The sequence below is a fragment of the Dipodomys spectabilis genome, unplaced genomic scaffold (genome assembly GCF_019054845.1).
Source record: "Dipodomys spectabilis isolate Male_0828 unplaced genomic scaffold, ASM1905484v1 ptg000009l, whole genome shotgun sequence".
Lineage (NCBI taxonomy): Eukaryota > Metazoa > Chordata > Mammalia > Rodentia > Heteromyidae > Dipodomys > Dipodomys spectabilis.
The window spans coordinates 16,876,619-16,889,329 of NW_024870686.1; the positions used below are offsets into that span (position 1 = coordinate 16,876,619).

The 12,711-nt window shown below is 43.4% G+C and overlaps 1 protein-coding gene across 2 annotated transcripts in view; it reads left to right on the forward strand.

Annotated features, from left to right (window-relative positions):
- Window positions 1-12,711, forward strand: part of Acsl1 (acyl-CoA synthetase long chain family member 1) — a 67,567-nt gene that overhangs the window by 53,026 nt on the left and 1,830 nt on the right. Inside the window, exons 11-20 of one of the 2 annotated variants that reach the window (XM_042699833.1) lie at window positions 300-377; window positions 2,437-2,571; window positions 3,413-3,547; window positions 4,906-5,001; window positions 6,452-6,524; window positions 8,466-8,554; window positions 9,189-9,305; window positions 10,103-10,246; window positions 11,465-11,566; window positions 11,680-11,751. In XM_042699833.1, coding sequence (XP_042555767.1) covers window positions 300-377; window positions 2,437-2,571; window positions 3,413-3,547; window positions 4,906-5,001; window positions 6,452-6,524; window positions 8,466-8,554; window positions 9,189-9,305; window positions 10,103-10,246; window positions 11,465-11,566; window positions 11,680-11,751 — 1,041 coding nt within the window. Of the gene's footprint in view, window positions 1-155; window positions 234-299; window positions 378-2,436; window positions 2,572-3,412; window positions 3,548-4,905; window positions 5,002-6,451; window positions 6,525-8,465; window positions 8,555-9,188; window positions 9,306-10,102; window positions 10,247-11,464; window positions 11,567-11,679; window positions 11,752-12,711 lie in introns of both variants that reach the window. The other variant, XM_042699822.1, reaches the window with a different exon arrangement.

The following is a 12,711-nucleotide window of genomic DNA, read 5'->3' on the forward strand; positions in this document are numbered from 1 at the left end:
GCTGCTTTTCATTTGATTCCTTGAACTGAAAAGAAAAAAAAAATTGCAAAAACCTAAAAAAGAATGTTGAGGGACCTGTGCTCAGAAGGTGAAAGGAACTGGGAAGTTTTGGAGGGCCTGATGCTTCTCTGCCTCACTGGTATCTTTGATTTCAGGGTGCGGTCAGTCCTTCCCCAGATGATGTTTTGATATCTTTCTTGCCTCTCGCCCATATGTTTGAGGCAGTTGTAGAGGTAGGCATGGGTCATGTTTTTCCTGATTGCTTACTTGTTTGTATTCTAAGTTGTTGTGTTTTACAGAAAGCAATTATCGTGAATGCCAGTGACACACACATTTCGTTTTTACCACTGGCACACATGTTTGAGCAGATCATGTTGGTAAGTGAGATGTGCAGATTGTCATTGCTTTGGATACTTCTTTGCTAGGTCCCATACTAGCAGTGATAGTACAAAGCCTTCTTCCAGCTCTGGGCTGGCTGGTTCAGCTTTAATCCTTCTTTTTAGAATGACTCAGCCTTTTGAGGGGATACTTGCATGGTCAAGATTGCAGAAGAATTAACTGCAAAGCGCAGGGAAGGTTTTCATTTATTCCATTTGACAAAGCCTTAGGTTGTGGTTTTGTAGGACTACTCTGTCTTTGATTGTGCTTGTTGCTAATTCACAGTTGGCCAAAGGCTCATTTTAACCACTATTTTAAGGGCCCTTGGAAAAGCAGGATGGTATTCATCTGAGCTCTGCCTGGACATAATTTAGACAATCCTGTCCATAACTAAACAGCTGCTAATTTTAAAACTAATCAAGAACTCAGGCTCTCTGGTGGCTTGCATCTGGATTCCTAATTTTTCAGGAGTCTGAGATCTGAAAATCATAATTCAAAGCCAGCCCAGGCAGGAAAGTCCATGAAACTCTTAATTCAAGTGGAAGAGCACCAGCCTTGAGCAAAATAGCTAAAGGAGAGCTCCCTGGCCCTGAGTTCAAGCCCCAGTACTGGCACAAAAACAAACAGAAAAACCCAAGAGCCATCTTTTTTGTTTTCATCTTAGAAAAATTCTGGATTTTATACTAATAGAAAACAGTGAGCAGGCTTTATTCATTATTATTTATTGAGCAGCAGCTGTGTTTCAGGCACTGTGTTAGATGTTGAAGACAGATAATAAACTGAGATGGTAGAGAAGCCTGGACCTAAAGGATCAAAATCATGAAATCGCATCTTATGTTCGTTATTCTACTTCTTATATACCTGAGGACCTTGTGAATTTATATACTTGTCAGTGGACCCTATGCAGCTATGGGTAGCTTTAGAGGTGTACTCAGTATGCAAGCCAGTCTCAACAAAGGCCCCCTGAGCTTTCATTTTTCAACAATCAACCATGTGTACTTTTCTACTGGTTTTTGCTTTCAGACCATTTGTACTTCTTTTTTTTTAAAAAATTATTATTCGTTGTACAAAGAGGTTACAATTCTAGAATATAAGTTATGAGTATAATGAGTGTAAAACATTTTGATCAATGTCACCTCTTCTATTGTTCTCCCTGAGACATCATCTTCTGGGCCTTTTTTAACACTTAAAATAGGCAGATTATTTTTCAAATCCATCTGGTATATGACTGGTAGTTTGCCCTGGACAGGGAAAAATCATGTCATGTATTGGAGCTAAATATCAAGCCATGCTGGTATAGATAGCCTGGTTTTTGACTTTAGCATATTCAGTGTTGCTACAGAAATTTTTAGTTAGATTCAAATAAAAGGAAATCAGATTTTAATGAGCCTGGATTAAAAGCAAGTAGTTATATCTTTATTTTAAGAATAAATTAGTTCTTGATTTTTGGGAAGTCCAAAAATACTTGGAACATAGAAGAACATGTAATTTATTCAACAGATGTTTATCACTCAGCTAAATTAGAACCCCTGATCAGCATCAAAAATATATCTGAGTTTCGTACTAACTCTTCTATCTTCTGGATGATTAAGAGAAATGCAATTGTTCCATGTTGTTAAGGCAGTGATCAGTAAAAACAAAAAAACATTTTTCTATCAGCATGTACTAGTTGTACCAGGAAGGGGCTTTCGTGTGACATTTCCACACATGTGTGCAGTGTATGTCAATCGGTCTCAATGCCCGTCCATTACTTTCCCCTCATCCACTCACCCCTCCTTAAAACAATTTTAACAGGCTTCATTTTTCTGCTTTTATACAGGTAAATAAATTGCTTTGACCATGTTCATCCTCATTCACCCTCTTTGAAAGCCCTCCCCACATTGCCCCCACCTGAGCCTGGCAAAAACAGTTTTTAAAGAAACTCCTTAGGCTTAGGAAATTTGGAGATTTCTGGCAACTGCCTTGAAACACTGATCCCAAAGTCTGTTGTCTTGCTCTTCCTACATGGTGTAACCCCTACAGTGCTGAAGCATTTGCTATGTCTCTTTACCCCTATAGTGTGTGATGCTGTGTCATGGCGCTAGAATAGGATTTTTCCAAGGAGATATCAGGCTGCTTATGGATGACCTCAAGGTACTTCAACCCACAATCTTCCCTGTGGTTCCAAGACTGCTGAACCGGATGTTTGACCGAGTAAGTTCCAGGCAGCAAACTACAAAGGGAGAGGATGCTAGGCTTTGAATCAGAAGCTACAGTTTGATTTGGTTTGTCTGTGGAAACATATAACGATTATTTTTCTGGTCGTGGGGCTTGAACTCAGGGCCTAAGCACTGTCCCTGAGCTCTTTCACTCAAGGCTAGTGCTCTACCACTTGAGCCACAGCTCTACCTCCAGTTTTCTGGTGGTTAATTGCAGAGAAGAGTCTTATGGACTTTCCCATCTAGTCTGGCTTTGAACCACAATCCTCAGATCTCAGCCTCCTGAGTAGCTAGGATTTATAGGCATGAGCTAGGCAAAACCTTGCTTCAAGATGTGTTCTTTCTTTACTATCTTCTTTCATTAGCCCACTTACAAGCCTCATCCAAGTAGCACATACTAATTCTTCATTCCTTTGAATAGACAAATAATATTCCATTGTATTGATAGAATACATTTTTAGCCTTTCCTTTATTTATGGTTATTTGGGTACTTTCAACTTTTAACTCTTGGAATTAACACAGTATTGTTACAAATAAAGTATTCATCAAATACTCATGTGCAAGTTTTTGTATGACAATTTTTTCATTCCTGCCAGGCATGTACATACCTTATATACATACCTAGGAGTGGAACAGCTGGATCATAGAGCAGTTATGTGCTTAGCTATTGGAGGAACTCCCAGAGAGTTTCCCAAATGATCTACACCATTTTCCTCTCCACCAACAGTGCACAGGGATGTCCACATCTCTGCATGCTCACCAACACTTGGTATTGTACGAGTTTCTACTATAGCCATCCTAGGTTGGTGTGAAAACCTTATTTCTTGATTTAATAGATTTTTTCCCAAGCCAACACCACACTGAAGCGTTGGCTGTTGGACTTTGCCTCCAAAAGGAAGGAAGCAGAGCTTCGTAGTGGCATCATTAGGAATAACAGCCTGTGGGACAAGCTCATCTTCCACAAAATACAGGTAAGAAACAGATCTATAGCTATTATTCTCATGGAAGTGCACTTTGGTGTGTTTGGTTGGAATTTCTATGAAGGCTAGTTTTTGTTGTTGTTATTTTTGGTTGTGGGGCTTGAACTCTGGGCCTGGGCACTGTCCCTCAGCTCTTCAGCTCACCACAGCACCACTTACAGTTTTCTGGTGATTAATAAGAGATGAGAGTATGACAGACTTTCTTGCCTGGGCTAGCTTTGAACTGCGATCCTCAGATCTCAGCCTCCTGAGTAGCTAGGATTACAGAGCCACCGATGCCCAGCTGAGGGCTAGTTTTTAAATCTGAAGTGAGTTGGGGCATATCTCAACTTATAGTGCCAGCCTAGCAAGTGCAAAATTCCGAGTTCAAATCCCAGTACTGGGGGAAAAATAACAGAAAACAAGAGATAAGGGAGTGATGACATCTGGTGTGTTTTTATTCATTGTGACATCTCTAAAAATTAAAGATGCCGGGCACCGGTGGCTCACGCCTGTAATCCTAGCTACTCGGGAGGCTAAGATCTGAGGATCACCATTCAAAGCCAGTCCTGGCAAGAAAGTCCGTGAGACTCTTATTTCCAATAAACTACTCTAAACTTGGAAGTGGCGCTGTGGCTCAAGCAGTAGAGCGCTCGCCTTGAGCTGAAGAGCTGAGGGATAGTGCCCAAGCCCAGAGTTCAAGCCCCACGACCGACCAAAAATAAATAAATAAATAAATACAAAGCCATAGGCAAATCTTATTCTCCAAGTCCATCTTGCCATTAGTATAGCCACTCAGGAGTTTCAGCTTTTGTAATTCTCCATTTCATTTAGTTTTCCTAAAATAAATATGTCCCTTTTTTATGCCAGTACTGGGGTTTGAACTCTGCGCCTATGCTTTTTGGCTGGTGCCACTTGAGCTACACCTCTATGTCTGTTTTAGATAGAGTATAGTAGATTTTTCTGTCTGAGCTATTTTTACGGTACCATCATCTGATCTCAGCCTCCTGAGTAGCTAAGATTAGATGTGAGCTACTGGCACCTGGGAAGTATGTCACTCTAGAAGGGAATTTTATGTCCCCATCAAATGCCAAAATATTGGTAGTTGGTATACATCCACCACACTCTTGTTTTATTTCCCTAAAATTCCTGCAAGCAGAAATGTTGGCTTAGTTCCATTAGGAATGAAGTGGGGACCCAGTCCCTGTCTTGTGTTTCTGTTGGGAACACCTGTGAGTTTTCTGTTCTCTTTCCCCGCTCCTCCGAGGAGCTGGTAGAACAGGACTCAGCATCCCCAGCAGGTGTCTTTGAGGAATCCACTGACTTCCACCTGTAACCCTCACTGTCTCCTTCTCTCTCTACCTTGCAAGTCGAGCATGGGTGGAAAAGTCCGGTTGATGGTCACAGGAGCTGCCCCAGTGTCTGCTACGGTGCTGACGTTTTTGAGAGCAGCCCTTGGCTGTCAGGTAAGGCAGATGTCAAGGCCTCAGCTGATCCCAGGATTTAGAGTGCTGAGATCTCCCTTCACCAAAAGTGGTCTGTACTCTCTGTGTGTCCATTTTCTTAATGGACAAACATGTAGTTTTGGTCTGCAACCTGATGTGAGCTGTGTACACATAACTGTAGCTGACACTTTGTATCAAGGCTAAGTCATTGGTGGATGTAGCACCTCAACTACTTACCTTTGTTTTTTTGTTTGTTTGTTTGTTTTGTTGGTCATGGGGTTTGAACTCTGTGCACTGTCTCTCAGCTCTTAAGCTCAAGGCGAGCACTCTACCACTTGAGCCACTGTGCCGCTTCCAGTTTTCTGGTGATTAATTGGAGATAAGAGTCCCATGGACTTTCCTTCCCCGTTTGGCTTGGAATCACGATCCTCAGATCTCAGTCACCTGAGTAGCTAGGATTATATGAGTGAGCCACTGGCACCCAGCAACTTCTGCTTTGTGTTTTGTTTCTTGTTTTGTTTTGTTTTTTAATGAGAACACATAGAACCCTTTCTCTTTTTTTGGGGGGGGGGGGTCTGGTCGTGGGGCCTGAACTCTGGGCCTGGGCGCTGTCCCTCAGCTCTTCAGCTCAAGGCTAGCAGTCTACCACTTGAGCCACAGCGCCACTTCCGGCTTTTTTCTTATGTGGTGCTGAGGAATCGAACCCAGGGCCTCAAGCATGCAAGGCAAGTGCTCTACCACTGAGCCACCTTCCCAGCCCCAACCCTTTCTCTTAACGATCATCAATACATTGTTTTCAACAATCATCACCATGTGGTACAATGGATCGCTTGAACTTATTCCACCAAACTGAAAATTTACGTGTCCATGGACCAAGTCTTCTCAGTCCTTCCACTTGAGTGTGTATCTTATTGTTGCTTAGAGAATGTGCATAGATATGTTTTACCCTACACAGGAGAAATATGTTTGTGTCCACTATTTGTGCCCTTATTCTCCTAGGTAAAGCACAAGCCCTGTCTTTAATATCAGGCATGCAGGCATGGGACGGGATGAGATGGGAGGGGCTGGCACGGGATGGAACAGGATAGGATAGGATGGGATGGTTTATAAGTGATAAATATACCTGCAAATCATGCTGAGAATCTCTTTTAAAGAGGGCCCGGGCTTTGGTGACATGACATGAGCAGAATACCCTTGGGAACTGACAAAATGCCCACCTTCCAGGTGGGTAGCGGCTGACATGTTGGAGGCTTGTGTGCAGCAAGTTGAGTAGAAAAACCAACCTTGGGTGATAGCAGGTGTTCAGTGTCAGGAATAGAGATGTGTACACATGGCGTGCTATTGACTTAAGGAGACTTCATAGCCAGCGATTCCCCAGGAGTAAAGGCAATTCAACTACTTGTGTGCTTCCCTCAAGGGCATGGGGACTTTTATCCTTGCACTAATAATATCCCATCTCTTGTTGACTCAGTTCTATGAAGGCTATGGACAGACCGAGTGCACTGCTGGCTGCTGTCTGAGTATGCCTGGAGACTGGACAGCAGGTAAGATTGGATGTGGGCAGAAAAGCCATTCCTTACCCAGAGTTAGGCTAGAGGAATGATTGCAGTTGTGTAATTAAGCCAAGGGGCTGAGAGTTTCCTGGACAACAGGCCGATCTTGGAATATGAGGGTGTATTAAGGATCTGACTGGAACACTGAGTGATGGTAGAGGATTTGCTGGGATCCTAAGAGTGACATCGGAGAGAAAACAACCTTTATACCAGACTGAGAATGTCTAACCCACCCCATAGAGCTTGTCGGTGATGGAACCAGGGTCTCAGCACTTGCTGGTAATTTTAATCCACATGTAGTTACACTTGGTACACTTCCTGCAAGGGCCTGGGGACTATTGCCAATGCAGATGGGAGTGAACATAGCCTTTCTCCTCAGAAGGAAAACAGAAGGACATATAGAACCTGTCTGGGCTAAGTTCTGTGATCAGAATGGAATCCCAGTAATATCCCTGGGCTATGAAGACCCATACTTCTGAGAAGAAATCAGAAATTGTTGCTTAAGTCGCACATAAATAATGAAGAACTGGCATAGCATTGTGCTTTATAACTAAGATTCTAGCCTGAAGAGTTGTTGGTTTTTTGTTTTGTGTTTTTTGTTTTGTTTTTTTGTCGGTGATGGGGCTTGAACTCTTGGCCTAGGCACTGTCCCTCAGCTCTTCAGCTCAAGGCACAGTGCCACTTCCAGTTTTCTGGTAGTTTATTGGAGATAAGAGTCTCATGGACTTTTCCTGTCCAGGCTGGCTTTGAACCACGATCTTCAGATCTCAGCCTCCTGAGTAGCTAGGATTACAGGCATGATCCGCTGGCACTCGGCAACTGGAAAGCTTCTGCGCTCTCCTTTGTGAAAGTCTGGCTTCTTTGCTATATAATAAATATTAACACCATCTAGTAATCTAGATCTTAGCATCTTGTAACATCTAATGGTGCCATTCTACTGAGATGAATGCTGACAGTCTATGAATTCTTCATGGTGTCTTTTACTTTTTAGCCTCAGGTTCCTTAACAGTCACACAATTTAGAATGGTGATCTCTGTTACAATTATTGAAATATAAAAAGAATTATTTGTGAGGATGGAAAAATGCATCTGTGTGACTTTGTTTTGAGAAAAGATAACTTCATTTTAACACTCATGGACAAGAAAATCAACCTGACCATGGGCAAAGTACTGTCCTATCTTAAGAAAGTTAAATGTAAACCACACTCCTGTACCTAAGAAAAATAAAGGTTGATATCATGCCAAACCAGGTGCCAGGTGATGGGAGAGAACAATCCAGATGTTCTCTCAAAGAGGATAATGACATTAAGAAGTTATGTCTTGGAGGTTGGAAAGGGTCAGGGGGAATAAGATCATAGATCATAGAGGGGGAGGATAAGGTTTGAGAAAACATGTCAAGTTTTTTTCTAACCTTTCAAATCAGCTGCTAACTGGGCACTGGTGGCTTACTCCTGTAATGCTAGCTACTCACAAGGCTGAAATCTGAGGATTGAGGTTTGAAGCCAGCCTGGTCAGTCAAGTCTGTGAGACATTCATCTCCAATAAACTACTCAGAAAAGGCCAGAACTGGTGCTGTGGCTCAAGTAGAGGAGCACTAGCCTTGAGCAGAAGAAACTCAGAGACAGTGCCCAGGCCCTGAGTTCAAGCCCCACCAGTGGAAGTGGGAGGGAGGAGGGGGGAAATCAGCTGCTAAATCATTTTACACTCTGAGAGATGAGAGATCATTCAGAACCTCAAACTTATGAAATGGTTCTGAACAGCCTTTGTTTGAATAGGCCCATGTCCTCCCAACCCTTTACCTGGTAGAGAGTAGCCATGCTAGCAGAAGTTTAGAGCAGCTGTTACTGTGAGGCACATTTGCTATACAAACACTTTGGCACAAAGATGTTATTACAGTGCATTCAGGAGTGACCCTTCTCTGTTTAATATACAGGCCACGTTGGTGCCCCCATGCCTTGCAGTCTTATCAAACTTGTAGATGTGGAAGAAATGAATTACATGGCTGCCAAGGGCGAGGGTGAGGTGAGTGAAAGCCCCCTAGTCTCTGGCCAGCCCTGCCCTTTCCTGTAAAACTTGGCCACCGTGAGCACGGACAGTTCCAGACACCGCTCACTGGAGCTTTTAAGCTGGAGTTCATTGATAATTTTGGAGGCTTCTTGTTGAAGGATTTAACCCTTTGGTTTCACCCTTCAGGGGTTGAAGGAGGTTCCCTTAATGCCTGCCTTCTGCAGACATGTTAGGGATTTGGTCTCAAGAGCTTGATGCAAAAGCACCCCCAGCTTCATCCTCCGGGCCAATCTCCTGTCTGCTAATTACCCTGGCTACCTATTAGCAGCTGCTGTCTCCTAGATAGAGAGCCTAATTACTTTCAAATGATTTCATCCCCTCTGGGACTTTCTGGCTGCATTGAGCCAGATGCTTCTGACATAAGAGAGGAAGGTGCCTCCAAGATCCAGAAGGGCTCTGGGAACTCCTTCTGGATCTTGAAATCCAGGCTTCTAGCTAGAGATTGGGACACACACACACACACACACACACACACACACACAAAACACACACACACACACACACACACACACACACACAACTTTCCTTGGAGAATCCCAGTAAACATTGTTAATAGGCCATCTTTTTGTTGTTGTTGTTGTTGTTGTAGATATGTGTGAAAGGGCCAAACGTATTTAAGGGCTACTTGAAGGACCCAGGAAAAACAGCGGAAGCCTTGGATAAAGATGGCTGGTTACACACAGGGGACATTGGAAAATGGCTGCCAGTAAGTTGTCACCACTCTTGTTCTCAATTTGGTCCTGGTTCTAGGAGGAAAGCACCCCACCTGCTACATGAAGGCTGTGGGGTCATGCCACCCCACATTTTTCCCTTTTTCCCTTTTCCCTTGGTCCATTTTCTGCAGCAGTCAGGTACACACACACACACACACACACACACACACACACACACACACACACACACACACACACACACACACACACACACACACACACACACACACACACACACACACACACACACACACACACACACACACACGGGATTCTCAGCTAGGATTTTGGCTTTAACCATAGCAAATATGTTTTGTTTTGAACATGAATTCTGCCTGCTACTTCCCATTTGAAATGGGCTAGTTAGCATTCCCATGATTATTGATAAGTGAGAAGATTGGTGCATCCCAAAGTCCTGGGAATCAATTTCAGGGAAACAAAAGAGTCTACCTTTGTATGATACACATTCCTTGAGCCCTTACTCTGCAGAGCACTGTTGGAAGGACTGTGCTCTTGCTCTCAAGGAACCTAATTCACTTGGGAGCCCATATTATGTTCACATCTAATCCAGATAGGAGATTGATAAAGTGTATTCCAGCAAAGACAGTGAGCAAAACCTGGCATTGGCTGACCAGTCACTCATGCCATGTAGCAAAATAAAGTGAGCTCTGCAGAATGTCATTGGAAGTGAAGGACATTGCATATCAAGCATATGTACAGTATTGGGGTTGATACTGGGTGGAAACTAGCCAACGATCCACTCAGAGCTCCGTTGCCCTCTGATAAATAGAATGGCACCTTGAAGATCATCGACAGGAAAAAGCACATATTTAAACTGGCACAAGGAGAATACATAGCACCTGAGAAGATTGAAAACATCTACATACGAAGTGAACCTGTGGCTCAGGTGTTTGTCCATGGAGAAAGCTTGCAGGTATGTGCACCAACAGATGGCAGCCGGAAGAGAAGTTGGGTTTCCTGAATCTTTTGATTTTTATTTAAGTTAGTTGTTAATAAGTTTAATTTAATGGTTGGTAAGTTTGTTTAAGTTAGCTGTTATTAAGACAGTTTTAAAAATTTATTCTGTGTGAATTTTCCTTTTTTTTGGGGGGGGGGGGGAGGTCTGGTCATGGGGCCTGAACTCTGGGCCTGGGCCTGGGCGCTGTCCCTCAGCTCTTCAGCTCAGGGCTAGCACTCTACCACTTGAGTCACAGCGCCACTTCCGGCTTTTTTCTTTTTGCTTATGTGGTGCTAAGGAATCGAACCCAGGGCCTTGAGCATGCAAGGCAAGTGCTCTACCACTGAGCCACCTTCCCAGCCCCTGAATTTTCCTTTTTTTACAAGTAGTTATCAATTTCTGTTCCTCTGTGTGCTTATTTGACCTTGTTGTTGATGGTGGTGGTGTTTTTTGTGTTTTGGGTGCTAGTCCTAGGGCTTGAACTCTGTCCCTGAACTTCCTTTGCTCAAGGTTAGTACTCTTATAGAGCCACAGCTCCACTTCTGGCTTTTTTTTTTTTTTTTTTTTTGGTAGTTTAGTAGAGATAAGGGTCTCATAGACTTCCTTGCTAGGATGCTCAGACCTCAGCCTCCTGAGTAGCTAGAATTACAGGCATGAGCCACTAGAATTACAGGCTTGACCCTGTAATATTTTTTTTATAAAAATACCTTTAATAAAAGTATACATGAAAGCAAGTAAGAATTAAGATTTTTTTTAATATTTTGATTTTTAGTATTCTTTGTTGTTTTGTTTTGTGGTAGTAAGGATTGAGTTGGGGCCTCACATCACACCTACAGTTCTTTGGGGGATTTTTTGTTTTGTCTTGTTTATTTTGAGACCTTTTGTTTTAGAAATTGGATCTCCCACAAAAGTGGGCTGGCCTTAACCCATGATCCTTTGTCTTTGCCTCCCCAGTGGTTGGGATTATAAATGTATGCCCATTGCGCTCCATCTTTGTTTAAAACATGAGCAAATTTTTCTGATCTATGTTTTGGAGCTGGAAGTTCTCTACCCAAGCTCACTGTACTCCTGGAGGAAGACAGGTTGTGGTTTAGCAGGAATGTACATCATCTCTAGAAGGACATAGCTGTCATTAGTTTTCCCAGGGATCTGCTACCTGCGAGCCCCGTGGTGACTTGCCTCTTTGTGTTAAAGGCATTTCTTGTAGCCATCGTGGTACCAGATGTTGAGGTATTAACTCCCTGGGCCCAGAAGAAAGGATTTGAAGGATCCTTTGAAGAATTGTGCAGAAATAAGGTAGGACTCCAAAGCATGTGATCTGTCTTCTGTGTCTTGCATTCAGTGTACCAATGAGTAAGAAAGGACCACTAGTAGGACAATGAACTCATTTTTTCCTCCTGCTTTATTAGGATGTCAAGAAAGCTATCCTGGAAGACTTGGTGAGACTTGGAAAGGAATCTGGCCTGAAGCCATTTGAACAGGTATGACTTTGATCTAAGTGTGTGTGAGCTCATTATGAATGATTATCAAATAGATTACAAAAGAGGGTGAAGTAATCTAAAGAAACACAGCAGAGCCAGGAGTCTGTGATTCATGCGTGAAATCCTAGGTACTCAGTAGGCTGAGATCTGAGGATTGTGGTTTGAAGCCAGTCCAGGCAGGAAAGTCCATTTAACCACCAGAAAACCAGAAGTGGTGCTGTGGCTCAAAGTAGTAGAGTGCTGCCTTTGAGCACAAAAGCTCAGGGACAGTGCCTAGACCCTGAGTCCAAGCCCCATGACCAACAAAAGAAAAAAGAAAAGAAAGAGGAGAAATGAATGATGAAGTAGTTTGATGGGGAGTAGGGGGAGAGAGTGTTAATGATTCCTCTTTTCCTGGAGGTCAGGATTCCTGATTCCTTCTTGAATTCTCTCCCCATAGCCTTCCTGCCCTATGTTGGGAGAGTAAAGCTTGGGTAAAGGAGATGATGGCTTAAATGCCTGGAAGGGGTTCATCAACATCATCACCAAGGGCTTATACACTGGGGCGGAGGGGTGTTTTGTTTGTTTGTCTTTGTTTTTTGGTCATGGGGCTTGATCTCTGGGCCTGGGTGCTGTTCCCTAGCTCTTTAGCTCAAGGCCAGCATTCTGCCACTTGAGCCACAGTACCACTTCCGATTTTCTTTTTTTTTTTTTTTTGGGTCCGGTCGTGGGGCCTGAACTCTGGGCCTGGGCGCTGTCCCTCAGCCCTTCAGCTCAAGGCTAGCGCTCTACCACTTGAGCCACAGCGCCACTTCCGGCTTTTTTCATTTTGCTTATGTGGTGCTGAGGAATTGAACCCAGGGCCTCAGGCATGCAAGGCAAGCTCTCTACCACTGAGCCATCTTCCCAGCCCCCCCCCCCCCCCACTTCCGATTTTCTAATGGTTAACTGGCGATAAAAGTCTCATGGACTTTCCTGCCT